At 38.2% G+C, this 17,435-nt stretch overlaps 1 protein-coding gene across 2 annotated transcripts in view; it reads left to right on the forward strand.

Moving 5' to 3' along the window:
• MTUS2 (microtubule associated scaffold protein 2) overlaps nucleotides 1–17,435 on the forward strand; it is a 584,178-nt gene that overhangs the window by 444,107 nt on the left and 122,636 nt on the right. For both annotated transcript variants that reach the window (XM_049778747.1, XM_049778748.1), the window contains exon 8: nucleotides 13,988–14,199. In XM_049778747.1, the coding sequence (XP_049634704.1) occupies nucleotides 13,988–14,199 (212 nt within the window). The remainder of the gene's footprint in view (nucleotides 1–13,987; nucleotides 14,200–17,435) is intronic.

Raw genomic sequence — 17,435 nt, forward strand, 5'->3', positions numbered from 1 at the left:
ACAATTTCACTGTGTGGTATCTTTTGAATCTCTCAGACCACACCCACTGACATTCAGGAAACCATGCCTTGCCAGGGATCTGACCTGGGTTCCCTCATACAAAACATTAAACTAGTACTTTGAGCTTTGTCCAGAACCTCTGTTTACCTTTTAACACACTACCCCCAACACCACACACACACTAAGGATTTGGCTGTTATAAAGTTAATGTGCATGTTTTCACAAGATTTTGTGTGGACATCTGCTTTTATTTTGCTTGTGTAAATACTATGGGATGAATGGACCATATAGTAGTTGTTTGTTGAGTATCAAAAGTGTTTGAAAGAGTTCCTATTTGCCAAGGAGACTTAATTACTTTATAATTCCCCATAGTACTGTAAAAAGTTCTAATTCCTTCACATTTTTGCTAACACTTCATACAGACCATTCTGATGGTTTGATGGGATTTTTTTTTTTTTTACTTTGCAATGATGCAAAAGTCTGTATTCGAAAGAAAGCTTACTTTGAATTTTAAACTTCTCTGTGGTATAGAATTCACCACAGATCGTAACAGTTTATGACCACCCAGTTGTCTGTAGATTGTTTTCACATTTAGTATAGTTTTTTAATGAATTTTATGAGCTGTTCAACGAAGTTTGTTAATATAGGCTTTGTGGGGGACTGACTCAAGGGTGGTAGCTTAATGCTTTCTTTGCATGCTGGAATTCTAGGTTTGGTCCCTGGCACTTCTTAATTCTACATGCACAATCTGGAATGACTCCAAGAACTGATGTGGGACTAGCACCACCCCAATTCCCAGCACCACCACATGTAGTCAGTCTTCCAGACCTCCCCAAAATAGGTTTTGTGTAAGACTATACAGATGAGTCAAATTATTCTAAGAACATTTCAAATGACGAGGCTAAGTTTTGTTTCATAAATCATACATATTGAAGTGCACTTGGATTCATAACTTAAATTATAGATACTTTTCTCAAGATATATATAGCCTCATTGTAACTCACAGATTTATCTGTCCAGGTCTTTAAGTGGCTTATGCTCTACCAACTGAGCTAGCCAACATTTCTGTCCAGATCTTTCAATGTAGACATCTTAATAGATGAGTACTGGTGTCTTACAGTGGTTTTAATTTGCATTTACCTAAAAACTAATGATGATTGATGTTGAAATTTTTTCCTATATATTTGACATCATTATATACTTTGATTAAATGTCTGCTTAAATCTTTTTGCCATGTTTAGTTGATTTTTGGTCTCATTATTGAGTTGTTAGGAGTTGTACATCTTGCAATTTATTTATTTATTTTTGTTTTGGGCTACATCTGGCAATACTGGGGTTATTTCTAATTCTGAATTCAGGAATCTCTCCTGGCAATACCCAAGAGATCGTATGAGATTCCAGGGATCAAACAAAGCTGCATTCAAGACAAGAGCCCTGCCCACTATACTGTATCTTCCAGTCTGCAGATACATTTTTTTTTAATTCTGTGTTTTACCATTGCCTGCACAGGGCATTGTGACCTAATTCTACATTTTATGAACTGTGCTTTTTGAAAAGTATATGATCTTAATTTTCATTTTTTGTTTCTGTTGTTTTTTTTGTTTGTTTGTTTGTTTTTGGGCCACACCCGGCAGTACTCAGGGATTACTCCTGCTATTTGCTCAGAAATAGCTCATGGCAGGCATGGGGGACCATATGGGACACTGGGATCTGAACCAACCACCTTAGGTCCTGAATCAGCTGCTTGCAAGGCAAACACTGCTGTGCTATCTCTTCGGCCCTTGTTTTTAATTTTCATAAAATACAATTCATAATCTTTCTTTTATGGGCCATGTTTTTTGATATTATTTTTAAAACTTATCCCAGTCAGACTTTTTTCTACAATTCTTTCTTTTTCTTATGTACATAATTTTTAGTATGTAATTGAGTTTTCTTCTAATCATTTTATTTCCTTTTTTTTTTACTTATACTGGATATATGTAGTTGATATCATTGAAGTTTGTCTTCTTTTCTAATGCATGTGTAGAGTACAATAAATTTCCCTCTATCTACATTGTTAACTATTACTTACAAATTTAATATATTGGGTTTTCATTTTCACAGAATTGAAAGAATTTTCACAATTCCCACTTTGGTTTTATCTTTTGCCCATTATTATTTGAAAGGATATAAATATTTGAAAGGTTTAGTTATTTTTAGGCTTTCATGAGGTCATTCTATTCTTATTTCTGATTTAATTCCATTGCTATTGAAGATGTCAGATGACCTATATTCTTTAATTTTACCAAAACTTATTTTAGGACCCATAACATTGTCTGTATGTCTTGATAATGTTTGTGTATAATTAAAAGAATGTCTATTCTTCTGTTCTGATGTAGAGCAGCCTAAAGAAATAGATCAAATCAGTTGACAGCACTGTTGAGGTATTTCATACCCTTACTGATTTTCTGTCTTCTTGCTCTAGCCATAATTGAGAGAAGACTTGGAACTTTGTGGTATAATTTCACATGTGTCTGTGTCTGTTCATCTTTTTATTTCTATAAGTATTTACCTCTAGCATTCTGAAACTCTATTAATAGGTAAAGCACATAAACATTTAGTAGAATTATTTCTTTTTTTTTTTTTTTTTTTTTTTTTTTGGTTTTTGGGCCACACCCTGTGACGCTCAGGGGTTACTCCTGGCTATGCGCTCAGAAGTTGCTCCTGGCTTCTTGGGGGACCATATGGGATGCCGGGGGATCGAACCGCGGTCCGTCCTAGGCTAGCGCAGGCAAGGCAGGCACCTTACCTTCAGCGCCACCGCCCGGCCCCGAATTATTTCTTATTTTGATAAATTGTGCGTTTTTCTTTCATTTATTAAGTGAGCCTCTTTATATCCAATAAGATTCTTTTCTCTGAAATCCTCTTTATTCAATATGAATAGTGCTCTCCAAATTTTTGTTAGTCAGTATAGTATACCTCTTTTCATTTTTATTTTCATCTGTTTGTTTCTTGATATTTCTTACAGATGGCATAAAATTGGCTTGGAATTTAGACCATTTAAATTGCCATTACTACATTTAAGAATTTTGTTGATATGAGTGGGTTTAAATCTACTATTTTGCTATTATTTTTGTTCATCTCACCTGTAACTTTTTCATTTTCACCATATTTAACTATTATCTTTTACATAATAATATGTTGTTTGATTCCATTTGTTGATGAACTGGGTAACTGTACATTATGTTATATTGTGAGAGAATTATAAAGAGAGGAAAAAAGAAAAACTTATTTTGATTTGCCAATTCAGCTTTCATTTCCAATGCTTTGTGTAGATCTAGATTTTCATCTTACTTTTCTCACATTCAAAAGAGTTCCTTTAATGTCCCCTGAAGTTCTATGTAGAATTATTTCCCTGACAATGGACACTCCTCTTCTAGGCATGCATTTATCAGAAACCTGGGCACCAATTCTGAGGTCCAGAGTTCTAACTCTATGGTTATGTTCTTCCTGTTCTCTGTCTTGTATGCTTTTTTAAAATATTTTTTATTTAAACACCTTGGTTACAAACATGATTGTGGTTGGGTATCAGTCATATTAGATGACACCCCACCCATCACCAGTGCAAAATTCCCATCACCAATGACCCAAATATTCCTCCTCCCCTCTCCACTACCAGCTGTACTCTAGACAGGCTTCTATTTCCCTCATATATTCTCATTATTAGGATAGTTCACAATGTAATTATTTCTCTAACTAAACTCATCACTTTTTGTGGTGAGGTTCATGAGGTGGGCTATAATGTTCAGCCCTCCTCTCTTTTGTCTCTGAAAATTGTTGAGTAATGCCTTTCATTTTTCTTAAAACCCATAGCTGAGTGAGACCATTCTCTCTCTCTCTGGCTTATTTCACTCAGCATAATAGATTCCATGTACATCCATGTATAGGAAAATTTCATGACTTCGTCTCTCCTGATGGCTGCATAATATTCCAGTGTGTATATATACCACAATTTCTTTAGCCATTCATTTGTTGAAGGGTATCTTGGTTGTTTTCAGAGTCTTGCTATGGTAAATAGTGCTGCAATAAATATAGGTGTAAGGAAGGGGTTTTTGTATTGTATTTTTGTGTTCCTAGGGTATATTCCTAGGAGTGGTATAGCTGGATTGTATGGGAGTTCAATTTCCAATTTCTGGAGGAATCCCTTACAACTTTCCTGAGTATAAAGTTTGCATCATCTGATATTAGTATGGCCACTCCAGCTTTTTTATGGGTGTTGTTTGCTTGGATAATTTTCCTCCAGCCTTTTATTTTGAATCTATGTTTGTTCTGATTATTTAGGTGTGTTTCTTGTAGGCAGCAGAAGGTTGGATTGAGTTTTTTGATCCATTTAGCCACTCTGTGTCTCTTACCTGGTGCATTTAGTCCATTGACATTGAGAGAAAGAATTGTCCTGGGATGTAGTGCCATCTTTATATCGAAGTTTGGTGTGTCTTTTGGTCAGTCTTGTATTAAAGTAGGTCTTTCAGTTTTTCTCTTAAGACTGGTTTTGAGTTTGTAAAATTTCTGAGCTGTTTTTTGTCTGTGAAACCATGTATTCTTCTTTCAAATCTGAAAGTGAGTTTTGCTGGGTACAGTATTCTAGGCGAAGCATTTATTTCATTGAGTTTTGTCACTATGTCCCACCACCGCTTTCTGGCCTTGAGTGTTTCTGGTGACAGGTCTGCTGTAAATCTCAAGGATGTTCCCTTGAATGTAATTTCCCTTTTTGATCTTGCTGCTTCAGAATTCTGTCTCTATCTGTAGGATTCGCCATTGTGACTAGGATGTGTCTTGGGTTGTTTCTTCTGGGGTCTCTTTTAGTTGTTACTTTTCAGGCATTCAAGATTTGATCACATATATTCTTTAGCTCTGGGAGTTTCTCTTTAATGATGTTCTTGATCATTGATTCTTCCTGGAGATTTTCTTCCTTGGTCTCTGGAACTCCAATGATTCTTAAGTTGTTTCTATTGAGCTTATCATAAACTTCTGTTTTCATCTGTTCCCATTCTTTGACTAATTTTTCCATTGACTGTTCATTTGCTTTAAGGTTTTTTCAATATCTTCCACTATATGGAGTTGTTATTTATCTTATCTTTCAAAGCACCTATTCTATCCTCAGCTTCTGTTACCCTGTAGGAGAGCTTATCCATTTTGTCATTCAATTCTTTTACTGAGTTTTTCAGACTTGTTATTTGACCTGTTATTTCAGTTTGGAGTTTTCTAATTTCTGTCTTCATATTTTCTTGGTTCTTATTAGTGTTCTGTTCAACTCAATCCATGGTTTCTTTGAGTTCTGTGAGCATCTTCCATATTTCTTCTTTAAATTCCTTATCTGAGAGACTGACTAGTTGGTTTACCGTTTTCCAGTCATCAGAGTTGCCATCTTCATTATTTATGCCTTTTGCTGGCCTGCATTGTCTCCCCATTGTCACACTTGTATTGTGGGTTTTTCTACATGTTGTGGTGGTATTCATTGGCTAAATGATGTGCACGGCCACAGTCCTCTGGCTCCACCCTTTCTGGGTGGCTCGACTCCCCTCCAAGGAAGGGGATACCTCCATGGATGAAGCCTCACACAGGATGAAATCTTAGGCCTGAGAATGCAGCAGAGAAAACAGTACAGAGAGAAATGCTGGGCTTCAGAGATCCAGTACAGTTCCTAATGTGATTTTTTCTTGTTGCAGTGGCATTCTTTCGTTAGAAAGAGCACACAGCTGCAAAGCGAAGCGAAGATAAGTGCTCTCTGGAGCCTCTGGGAGAGTTATTTTTCTGGGTCCTTTTAGACCCACTCCCAAGAGGTTCAGGAGACAGGACAGTAGAAAAACATGCACAGGCAACACTCACAGTTTCTCACAATTGGGAACCACTCTCTTGTATGTTTTGACATCAAAACTTTCTGAGCCAAGATGGATACCTTCTTAACTAGGGAAACCCATCCCAAGTTTCCCCACTCACCATGATCACCACCTAGATAAATCACTGTGAGAGACAGCTTTAGACAGAGTTATTTGTTGGGGGTTACTACATATGTTTCCAGGTTTTCTGCCTTGATTTGCTTAGTTAACTCATATTAATGTCTTGAAAATCCATGGTTCTGTTATGCACAAAATCAAATTAAAATAAACTAAATATCTTGATATCATACCCCAAACCATAAGGTAAATAAAGGGAAATATAGACAGAACACACCATGACATTGAAGCTAATGGCATCTTAAAGGACAAAACACCACTGGCTAAGTAAGTGGAAGCAAAGATTAACAAATGCGACTACATTATACACCTCAAAGTAGTGATTAGGATACATAGATTACCTACGAAATGGGAGAAACTATTCACCCAATACCCATCAAGTAAGGGATTAATATCTAAGGAACTGATAGAGCTTAGCAAGAAAAACACATCTAACCCCACCCAAAATGGGAAGAAGACATTTCCTTAAAAAAGTACAGTTGGCCAAAAAGAACATGGAAAGAAACGTCCCACATCATTCATCAAAATATTATAGCCATTGCTATTAACACAAAACTACCCTATAAAAAGAAGTTTTGGAGGTCCTCAATAAATAACACCTGTATTTTTATCAATAATAAGATGAGAGTATTCTGTCAATTTGTATTTTGACTAGAGTTGATAATTGTCCAATTTTCCACAATTGAAAATTCTGATGGAAAATTTCTTGTTTGACCTGTTGTATACATCAAACAGAAAAGAAGTTACATCCTCCTTGAGATATGTAAGTCTCCCCTTTCTTTAGTGTCACTGGACATATATTATAAGGCTGTACATTTTTTATTGGACTCATTTCTACTCTCCATGTGCTAAGGATAAGATTAAGGGCCACATCATCACCACCACAATCACGGTCCTCACTATTTCTCATCACTAGCCACCCTCAGGCCAATGTGAAGTAGGAAAATATTGTGATAGTAGAGGATTTTTTTCTTTTGGTTTTTGGGCCACACCCGGCGATGCTCAGAGGTTACTCCTGGCTGTCTGCTCAGAAATAGCTCCCAGCAAGCACGGGGGACCATATGGGACACCGGGATTCAAACCAACCACCTTTGGTCCTGGATCAGCTGCTTGCAAGGCGAACGCCACTGTGCTATCTCTCTGGGCCCATAGAGGATTTTTAAAAATAAATTTAGGTCAGCCTAAAAAAAATATAGCCTGTCCAAGATCACCAAGAATTCTGCATATGTGCTCCCTGGAATGTCATGTGCCATCTGTAAGAAGCAGATTTTCTTTCTCTTGGAATGTTAGCCAAAATCAAGAAATACTTTTCCTTAAGCCAATGGGCTATTATATTTGTGCCTCATAATTTCTTTTCCTTCTTATTCAGAAATACTGAACTCATGAGCCATCTCCACAGAGTGGTTCCAATATTGTTCCAATGGGCTGTTACCATGTGATTGATTTAATCTTCCAGCTTTAAAATCAAATCAAGTAGTTCCATCAGTTAGAATCCTCTGCATAGTGATTAAATCACTGAAGGCGACTTTTTTTTTTTTTTTTTTTTGGTTTTTGGGTCACACCCGGCTGCACTCAGGGATTACTCCTGGCTCTACACTCAGAAATTGCACCTGGAAGACTCACAGGACCATATGGAATGCCAGGATTCGAACCACTGTCCTTCTGCATGCAAGGCAAACGCTCTACCTCCATGATATCTCTTCAGCCCCACTGAAGGCGAATTTTTAATATTCTTTATTCATTTTACAGGACTGTGTGCTCCCTTGTGCTCAGCTTTTGCATGCAAACTGCTTACAATCACCTTTGTGAGCACATAAGGTCACTGCCATTTCCCCCCTCACTACCAGTTGTCACTGAGATAATCATACTGGCTGCCTCCAACTAGAATTTTTCAGCAAGGGAGATAGCACGAAAAAACTAGGGCAAGATTCAGTTCATTGGAGCATTTTATAGCTTTATAATTGAAAGCTGTTGGGTGGCTGAGATGTTGGGAAGTGGATCAGCAGTGTGATCAGTGGTAGGTTCCCAGGCTAGGAGGCAAGACTTTCTGTCAACATATGTGGAAACTGGCAGGGAACCAGAATGGAGGGTTTATCCTCCCTACCCATACATTGCACTGGGCCTAAAACACAATAACTAGTAATACTCAGTCAAAGTTATCAACTACTGAGTCCCCTAAAGCACATGACATGGAGCATCCCTCTAATTTCAGCTGTCTCTGTACATCATACCAAGGGAGGCTGATTTGCATAATTTTGCTTAGTAGAAGAGATCCATCTGGTAACAAGATTCATTACAGTTTGAAAGTTTACGAAGGATAGTCAAAGGACATTTTGGTTTGTCCTATTATCTTTTCATTTCATTTAATGACATACAATCAATAAGTCATATTTTACTTTGGAGAATAGATGGTTCTATATATTTGTGTGTTTTTATTGTTGTTAGCCTCAGTTCTTCCAATTCCTCATTAAGGACTTTATTTTTTTTTCTTTTTTGTGTGGAGTATTTTCTTGCACCACACCTAGAGATGCTCAGGGCTTACTCCTGGCTCTGCACTTATAAATCACTATTGGTAGTGCTCAGGAAACTATATGGGATGCCAGGAATCTAACCCAGGTCAACCGCAAGCATCCTACCTGTTATACTAGTACTCCACTCCCAAGGGCTCTTGTTTCTTTTCTTTTCTTCTTTTTGGGCTACTCCCAGTGACACTCAGGGGTTACTTTCTGGCTATGCACTCAGAAATCGCTCCTGGCTTGGGGGATCATGTGGGATGCCAGGGGATCGAACCACAGTCTGTCTTAGGTTAGCACAAGCAAGGCAGACGCCTTACTGCTTGCACAACCTCTCCGGCCCCAAGGGTTCTTGTTTCTTAACTGATGTTCTGTCTGGTTGATCTTTCAAATGAAAAGGAAAGGGTATTAAAGTCTTCCACTACTTCTAAGTTGTCAGTGTGAATTTTGATGTTCTTTACCCTTAGTCTCAGTTTTATACTTGAATGTAAATCACTAAGATCTTGGAGAAATGGAATTTTTTCTTCCAGGTAAAGAGATAAGGAAAAGATTAAACACATTTTAAATAGTTATATTGTCTATAGAGTGAGGAGAGCAGCATGTGGGCTGACATCACTCTTAGTTTTGAAGAAAGAGGTGAACCTATCTGTGTATTAATCATATGGTTACAAGACGAGCTTTCCTCATGATGGTAAAGACGTGATTATCACTGCCTCTATGTGCAATGCTCAGGACACAATGACAGTTGAGAAGACAGAAATGAAAATGATGAAAACAGTACTTTGGGAATTCAACTGTAGGAATCAACAAAAATATTCAGGGCATAGAGCACTAGAGATAATACAAGGGTTAAAGTGCTTGCCTGGCAGGTAGCCAACCCTGCTTCAAACCAGATGTATCCTCATCTTCACACATGATCTCCTACCAAGAGTGATCCCTGAACTAAGATCCAAGAATAAGCCCTGAGCATTGCCAGGTGAACAACAACAATGACAACAAGGATGATGATGATGATGATGATGATGATAAATAAACAAGAAGAATAAGAAAGAAAAGAAGAAAAGAATTTCAAGAATATTATATTTAATGAGGACTAATCATAGACCACCGGAGGTGAAATGATTACTAGTCCTAAGCCAAAATATATTTTATTTATTGAGAACTAACAGGTACTTTGTAACTAACAGGTACCTCTGAGCTCCACAACCAGCCATGTTTCTCTACACTAGAACCTTAGCATAAACTGAGCTTTTATCTTTGCAGGGATAGAGTTTGATGTCAAATGCACAGCCAGGAGTCCCAGATAAGGAATTATCTGGTAGGTAGTTTGGTGTCATGAAGCAATAACTCTTTTATTCAGCAGATACCAGAAGCTGATGTTCTCAGACTAGCCTGTTCTAAGGCTCAGCATATAATGGGAGTCATGTGACCTATGAACACCACACCGATGAATTCTGATTGCATGAATCAAAGGAGTACAACAATGCCCCTAATGTGGAAAAAAAGAGCCCAGAATAGGACCTTCCCAAATCCTTTTACAGTGTCCATTTACATCATTGAGTATTCTTGTTAAATGTCATAAAGAGGGGGCCAGAGAGATAGCACAGTGGTAAGGCGTTTGCCTTAGATGCAGAAGGACAGTGGTTCGAATCCCGGCATCCCATATGGTCCCCCAACCCTGACAGGAGCAATTTCTGAGCATAGAGCCAGGAGCAACCCCTGAGCGCTGCCGGATGTGACCCCCCCGCCAAAAAAAAAAACCAAAAAAATGTCATAAAGAGGGTAGGATGAAGAGGAGTTACTATATTAATGGTAAATCTACCAGCCAAAAATACATGACAACAGGATTCCTTACTAATATCCACAAGTAAAGAAGTGACTGTGCTATTGTCTTTATGTCACTAACTAGAATTATGTTGTACTTCTTTAGATATTTTAAAAGAAGTGCCTTCTATTAATCATGACATTTTCTTATACTTGGATGGATACAAAGAGTATTATGCTGACAAAATGAGTCAGAGGGAGAGGAATAGACATAGAATGATAGTACTCAGCTTTGGGATATTAAAAATGATAATATGGTAATAATATCCAGAGACAAGAGACAAGGACCAGGAGGACTTGCCACAAATAACAGGGGGAATGTGGTTAGTTTATAAAAGAGACCACTCTATCACTAATAGTAGGAAATGATCACTCTGGACAAGAAATAGGTGCTGAAAGACGATAAAGTGTATGCATGACACCCCTTCAGTAACAATATTGCAAACCACAGAGTCTTAAAGGGAAAAAAGGAAGAAAGAGCAGAACAATGTCTGCTCAGAAGTGGGGAGGAAAAAGGAGAAGGTGGGAGGAAAACTAGGGACACTTGTGAGAAATGTGCACTGGTGAAAGATGCTACACATTGTATGACTGAAAATCATAGTCAACTTTGTTAACTGTTAATAAAAATCAACTGTTTTATTATGAATGTTATAAGCCACAGTATTTAAATAAAGAAATAAAAAAATCTTTTTTAAAAAAAAGTAAAAGTGCCTTCTATCCTAATTCTATTATGTATCTGGCATTTTAATATGTTAATTAAAATGCTGAAGTGTTTTTATAAAACCTTTGGCCATAATGAGGCCCTGGTTTTGATCTCTGACACTGAAAAAAACCCTAAAATCACCAGTAACAGCAATAAAATGACAAACAATAGGGGGGAATTAGACTGTTCTGCAGTTTAATGCAGGCAATTAAATCTCTCATATTTTATTGGTAATTCATTTTCCTTTTCTCTCCTTGTTGACAAAGTTGAATAAAAGTAGATTTGCCTACCATGTGCAAATCAATTTTTTGGAATGTTATGTACTGTCACAAATGCTGTAGTTTTTTAAACAGCAATCATTTCACAGACTATATTCCATTAAGTCATAATAGTTTTTGTCATCTGTGAGGTTGCATTCAATCTCTGATGGAACTTTAAAAATTATTTTAGTCACCATAACTTATAATGTTACAGTACTGTCAATGGTAGGGTTTCATGCATACAATTTTTCAACACTGCACCCCCACCAGTGTTCACTATTGTCTCAAGGTCTTCCCCCTACAACATCTATTAGCTGAACACTTTCCCCTCATATCTCACTACTGTGTTGAACCCTATTTCTTAAACCAGTTCTTAGATTATGCTGCTTTGGTCTATTTATTATTTTTCTCCTATATTTTTGATGAGAGAGATAATTCTATATCTGTCCATCTCCTTCTGGCTGACATCATTTCTTTTGGCTTGATAGTCTTCAGATACATCCATGTGGCAGCAAATTTCATCTTTTTTACAGGCAAGTTGTATTCTATTGTGTGCATGTATCATCATTTTTTTCCAGTCTACTGCTCTTGGAAACCCGAGCTGTTTCAAAATTTGGGGCTGTTATGAATAGTTTTTAAGAAAAGGAAGATTTAGTGAAAGTTTACATGGTTACCATGATAAATGGTTACAATCTAAAGTATTTAGATCAATCAACCACTTTTCTCCTTACAACACAAGGTCACTCATTAAGCTCATCTCTCTGTCTTAAAACTGCCCATTGTTTTCTATTCTGCCCCCTGATATTTTGGAGGGAAGACTAAAGAACCTTTAAAATATTGAAGAACATTGTAAAAAATAAAGGAAAATATCTGGGCAAAGAAAGGAACCTACCCACATATCCTCTTGAAATCCCCATTTTTACCCTAGGGCCCATCACCCCATTCTGGGAAAATGGCTGCAATATCCCTGTTTGGGATGTGACCTGGATTTCTCACTTTAGAGAAGCCTGTGTTTTCTCTTACATGCTTCTCTTTTTCCCTCCTTTATTTCTGAAATAGACTTGGTTTTTTGTTTGTTTGTTTGTTTTTTGGCCACACCTGTTTATTCCTGGCTATGTGCTCAGATATCGTTCCTGGCTTGGGAGACCATATGGGACATTGAGGAATCAAACTGTGGTCAGTCCTAGTGCAAGTGCAAGTGCATGGCAAATACCCTACTGTTTGTACCACTGTTCCAGCCCCAACCTGTTTTACTTTTAGAAAATAAAAATCCTTTTGGGAGGTAAGGCCATGCTCTTTACCCTTCTCCCAGCCCAGAGGTTCTCTGTGGGTATATATTTGACCTTGCCCTGTAGGAATGGAGGTTCAGGGCATTTTTGTTTTCCCCACAGAATTGTGATCAAAATTCAGTGCTCAGCTCTGCTCCCCCAGGATCTTGTTTTTGCTCCTTTGACTTGCAGCCTAAAAGAATTAAAGTTTTCTTTACCCTGGGGCCGGGCGGTGGCGCTGGAGGTAAGGTGCCTGCCTTGCCTGCGCTAGCCTAGGACGGACCGTGGTTCGATCCCCCGGCATCCCATATGGTCCCCCAAGAAGCCAGGAGCAACTTCTGAGCGCATAGCCAGGAGTAACCCCTGAGCGTCACAGGGTGTGGCCCAAAAACCAAAAAAAAAAAAAAAGTTTTCTTTACCCTACCCCAACTACGTTGAGTTTCTGGTCATTCCTTGGAAGCCCACATACTTAATACTTACCTGAAATAGTAGTACTAAGAGCCAGATTGAGGAGCAGTGAGAACTTTCTTCTTGTTACAGTGGAGGTACCCACACTGATCATGCACTCTGTTGCTTATATTTTTGGTTAATTTTTTGTTCCAGGGACACTCCCAGTGATACTCAGGCTTATTCCTGGCTCTGTGCTCATGCATCACCTCTGGTGGGACTTGGGGAACTAATTGGGGTTCCAGAGATTTAATCTGGATCAGCTTCTTGCAAGACAAGTGTCCTGCCCCCCTGTGATATCTCTCCAGACCCTAGATTATTTTTGCTGTTGGGTAGTGAAAGATGAGGAAAAGCAGTACTAGGAAGTGATGGTGTTGGTGGTGTGATCTGAACTTTGGGCCATGGAGATGTCTGGAATTCCTCCCAGGGAGGTATTCTGGGGAACTTTGATGCTGAAGAAGGTTTAAAGACAAGAATCTGCTGGAGCAGAGCTTGTTCAAAAGAAAAATAAATTGAACTTGAAGAAATGTTCTATAGAGAAGCCACTGGAAAAGAGGTATGGGACATGTCAGCAAGTCTTCCTGATGACAATTAATAGGCTGCTAGGATATTACACAAGTCTAACTTTCTCTAGATGATTAATTGATTCAACATAATTCTAGTAAATTCCCCTGAAAAACAAAACAGAAAAACTTCGGTCTCACTTGGCAGGCCTGGAAGCAATGGAAAAAGCAGAAATGAAATGGTTACCTTTGTCCTGGGACCACCTAAATAAAGCAAATAGTTTCAGTCCCTGTCCCTGGGTACTATTGGTAGCTAACAAGATTGGCTCTGGATAGTTCCTCTGCAGAGCCAATGGCTCTTGGCTCCACCTTGTGGTGGCCAAGACAACTTTGGAGAAGAAAATACGAATTAATAGATTTAAATAAGGTGTCAGTTTTTTTTCACTAATGACTGGGTTTTTTTTTTTTCTTTATAGGCTACCCCAAGCAGAGAACCACAGCTCCCCGGAATGGGTTTTCCCCCAAACCAGATCTACAGGCACGTGAAGCAGAGCGGCAGCTGGTCCAGAGGCTGAAGGAGCGCTGTGAGCAGCAGGCTCGGCAGCTGAGTCTGGTCAAAGGGGAGTTAAAGAAGACCATTCGTGGCTTCGAGGCATTCGCTGTATCCACTCAGCACTTCTTTGGAAAGGTGAAGCTCCATTTGGTGACTGTCAGGGGACTTCATTGTAGAAGATGCTTATGGTGTTTTGGGAATGTTTTAGTTTGGCTATGGGGTTGAAACTGGAATTTTATATTCAGAAAATCACACAACATGCACATTAATGGATTCAGCAGGTACTCGGATGTGAAAGAAATGAGTCTTGGAAGAATGATTTAATAGCCCAGATTACTACAAATGGGAAAACCATCAAAAGAGTAATAAAAAAAAAAAAAAAAAAGATACCAGCGAACATTCTGAAAGTGAGAGCTTGAGGGAAAATAAAGCATGTGATTCTGTTCATGAGGTAGCTAGATGCTACTATTTCTGTTCATTGTATAATGGAGACCAGTTTCATTCTATTTGGGCTTATAGGAAATGGAATCTGACAGGTCAAGGACATCTCCTCAAGGCCAAGTTCACAGAGTGGCCAGCGGAGCAGTTTCAGGACTCTGGACAGGGACTCTGTTGGTTTTAGAGCAGAAAAGCCTCCCTGCCTCTCAGTGTGGGGACAACAGAGGCTGGTGGAAGCCTGTGTCTGGATAGATTTGTAGATTTGGATAGATTGTAGGAACCAAGATCTGTTTTAGGGAAAAAGTGAACATTTATAAGTTTCTGGTTTTAAGCATTATGAATTAGCATATTCAAACCAAAAGATTATTTTTAGTTTCCTATGTAGATGGCCTTGTATCTATACAAGTAAAGAAGTTAAAATAGATATAAGTATTCTCCAAATGAGAAAAAGAGCTAACTATATTCATTACTTTCAAAAATAACATCAAAATATTGTAAAATTGGTCCATGTCCATCTGACTTTGAAGTAAAGGAGAATTTTTTTGGCTTCTTTCTATATAGAAGGCTAGATGACAAGTTTTGTTATAGCTCTTGTCTTTCACTTAAAAAATTTTATTAGGAAACAGTTATACATTTTTTGTAATTAGAGGCTAGAGAAAGATATTTCCATTTTACTAGCATTTTCCAAAGGAAAATCTTAACACCAACCTTTCTGGTCAACAGTATTTGGGAATCTCTTTTGAACAACTCCTGTAAGAACTCAAACCACAAACATGGTGTTCAGGTACCCAGGAGGCCTGACTTGGCCTTGACAAATATTGATCATTTTTTCTTATTAAGAAATAGTGGCATGTTTCTTGTTCCTTGTGTATTTTTCTTTTTCTTTTTTTCCTTTTTTGGTCACACCCGGCAGCACTCAGGGTTTACTCCTGGCTCTGTACTCAGAAATTGATCCTGGCAGGCTCAGCAGACCATATGGGATACCTGGAATCAAACTGAAGTGCATCCTGTTTTGACCGCATGCAAGAGAAATGCCCTACTGCTCTAGTATTGCTCCGGCTCCACCTCCTTGTGTACTTTTTAATGATTACCATGTCTTTAATACTGGAAAGAAAAGAAGGTTGTTTATTGAAGTTCAGTGACAACAATCACATTCTTCATCTTCTGAGATTACTCCTTCCATGTACCATTCACAATGTCTGAGAAAATCCTTTATAAAGTTTTCTATAAATAATCTGCTCTGACTTTTTAGAAGTCAAAATTTTGAATCCCATCATGGCAAAATAGGAATTCTTATGCAGAAATAAAGGGCCACATACCCACATGTATTTCTGGTCCCAGAAAGTAACATTTCTGATTACCTTTAGACCATAAGTTTTATTGCTCAGCATCATACATGTGGCTCTTAAATCAAAGAACAAAAAAGGCTGTGGGTGATTTGTAGTCCACCCTCTTGGATCACCCAACTACTAGACCCACACCATATGACATTTCAGTAAGATGGATGGAGGACATGCATTTTATTTTCTTTCTAGTAAATCATAATCAGCCATTCCAGGCAGACCTCCCAAATGACCATGGCATTTCACCACCACCATTGCCCCAGCGACATAAAATATATTCTTTTTCTCCTTTCTGACCATAATTCCAGAAAAAATATGGGCACATATTTTGTAAGTTGATTATTGAACATAAGTCTATAATTGAACTTTAGCTCTGGTTGTCATATATTACAAATGATTTTGAGGCTTTTATTTGAGAGTTTACCAGAATATCTCATTAGAGTAGGAGGTAGGACATGGGATGAAACAACTGGGGAGAAAGACAAAGCAACTAAAACCTGTGTGGTAGAGACCTTAATGGCAAGGTCTTGTATGTGAGGTAGCCACTGTATTTCCTGTGGAAAGCCAGCAATCTCTTATTAAGTAGGAAGAATAGTCCCAGCTCAGTAGATGACTGTGAAAAGATGATTTCTGCATTCAGCTTGAAAGTACAAGCCATCCTTTTGCATTTATAGTTAGAAAGTCTTTCTGGAACTCTGTACTCAGAGCTTTTTTCTACTATAGCATATTTGGCTATAGAGCATACTGTGGTGAAGAGAGGATAGAGTGAGGCCAGAAATAGAAACCAATGCCACCTACATGTGAGATCTTGAACAAGGTGCTGCCTTTCTTCCAGTCTCATTTTTGCCACCTAAATGAATACATCCTTTTTCTGACTGGACTGCTGGTAGATAATTCACCTCTGGTCAATTGTCTTTGAGTCTCCTCTTCCCTGATTTCAAATAAGTCTTCACAAGATTTTGTGAGAATATAGTAAATTTATAATAAAAGGTACCTGAGAAAATCACTTGATACAAAGCCTACATTGATGACTTAATTTGAAAGCAAGATAAGAGACATACCAGATACAAAATTAAAATAGTGCAAACTGCTATTAGCTTTTTATATGCCTGAGAATATAATAGGTTTGGCTTTTAAGGCTAGAAATAATTTCTCAGTTTTACTGTTCAGCAGCTGCTATATATCTTTTGCAGAATGTGCTGATACTATTAGCATGAAAAGAAAGTAAGTCTGTATATGTGAAGTCATCAGACAAAAGGAATTAGAAATCCAGATAAGAATCTTCCATGGAGCCAGAAAGCTAGTACAGAGATAAGTGCACCTTCCATACATGTGATGGACTCCAATTTGATGCCTGATATCATATATGCTCCCCTAAGCACCACCAGGAGTAAGCCCTGAGCTCTGCCGGGCCCCCAAACAAAACAAAACAAAACAAAACAAGCCTTTCATTTTTGAATCATGTTTGCTATCTTCCAGAGTGCTGCTATATAAATTGCCAGCTGTGACACATCTCTGCCAGGATTGCAGGGGTTCTAAGAAGTGACATTTAGGTGCTAACACTAGTCTCACCTTTGTGCTGTGTCCACG

Source organism: Suncus etruscus, chromosome 8 (assembly GCF_024139225.1).
Source record: "Suncus etruscus isolate mSunEtr1 chromosome 8, mSunEtr1.pri.cur, whole genome shotgun sequence".
Lineage (NCBI taxonomy): Eukaryota > Metazoa > Chordata > Mammalia > Eulipotyphla > Soricidae > Suncus > Suncus etruscus.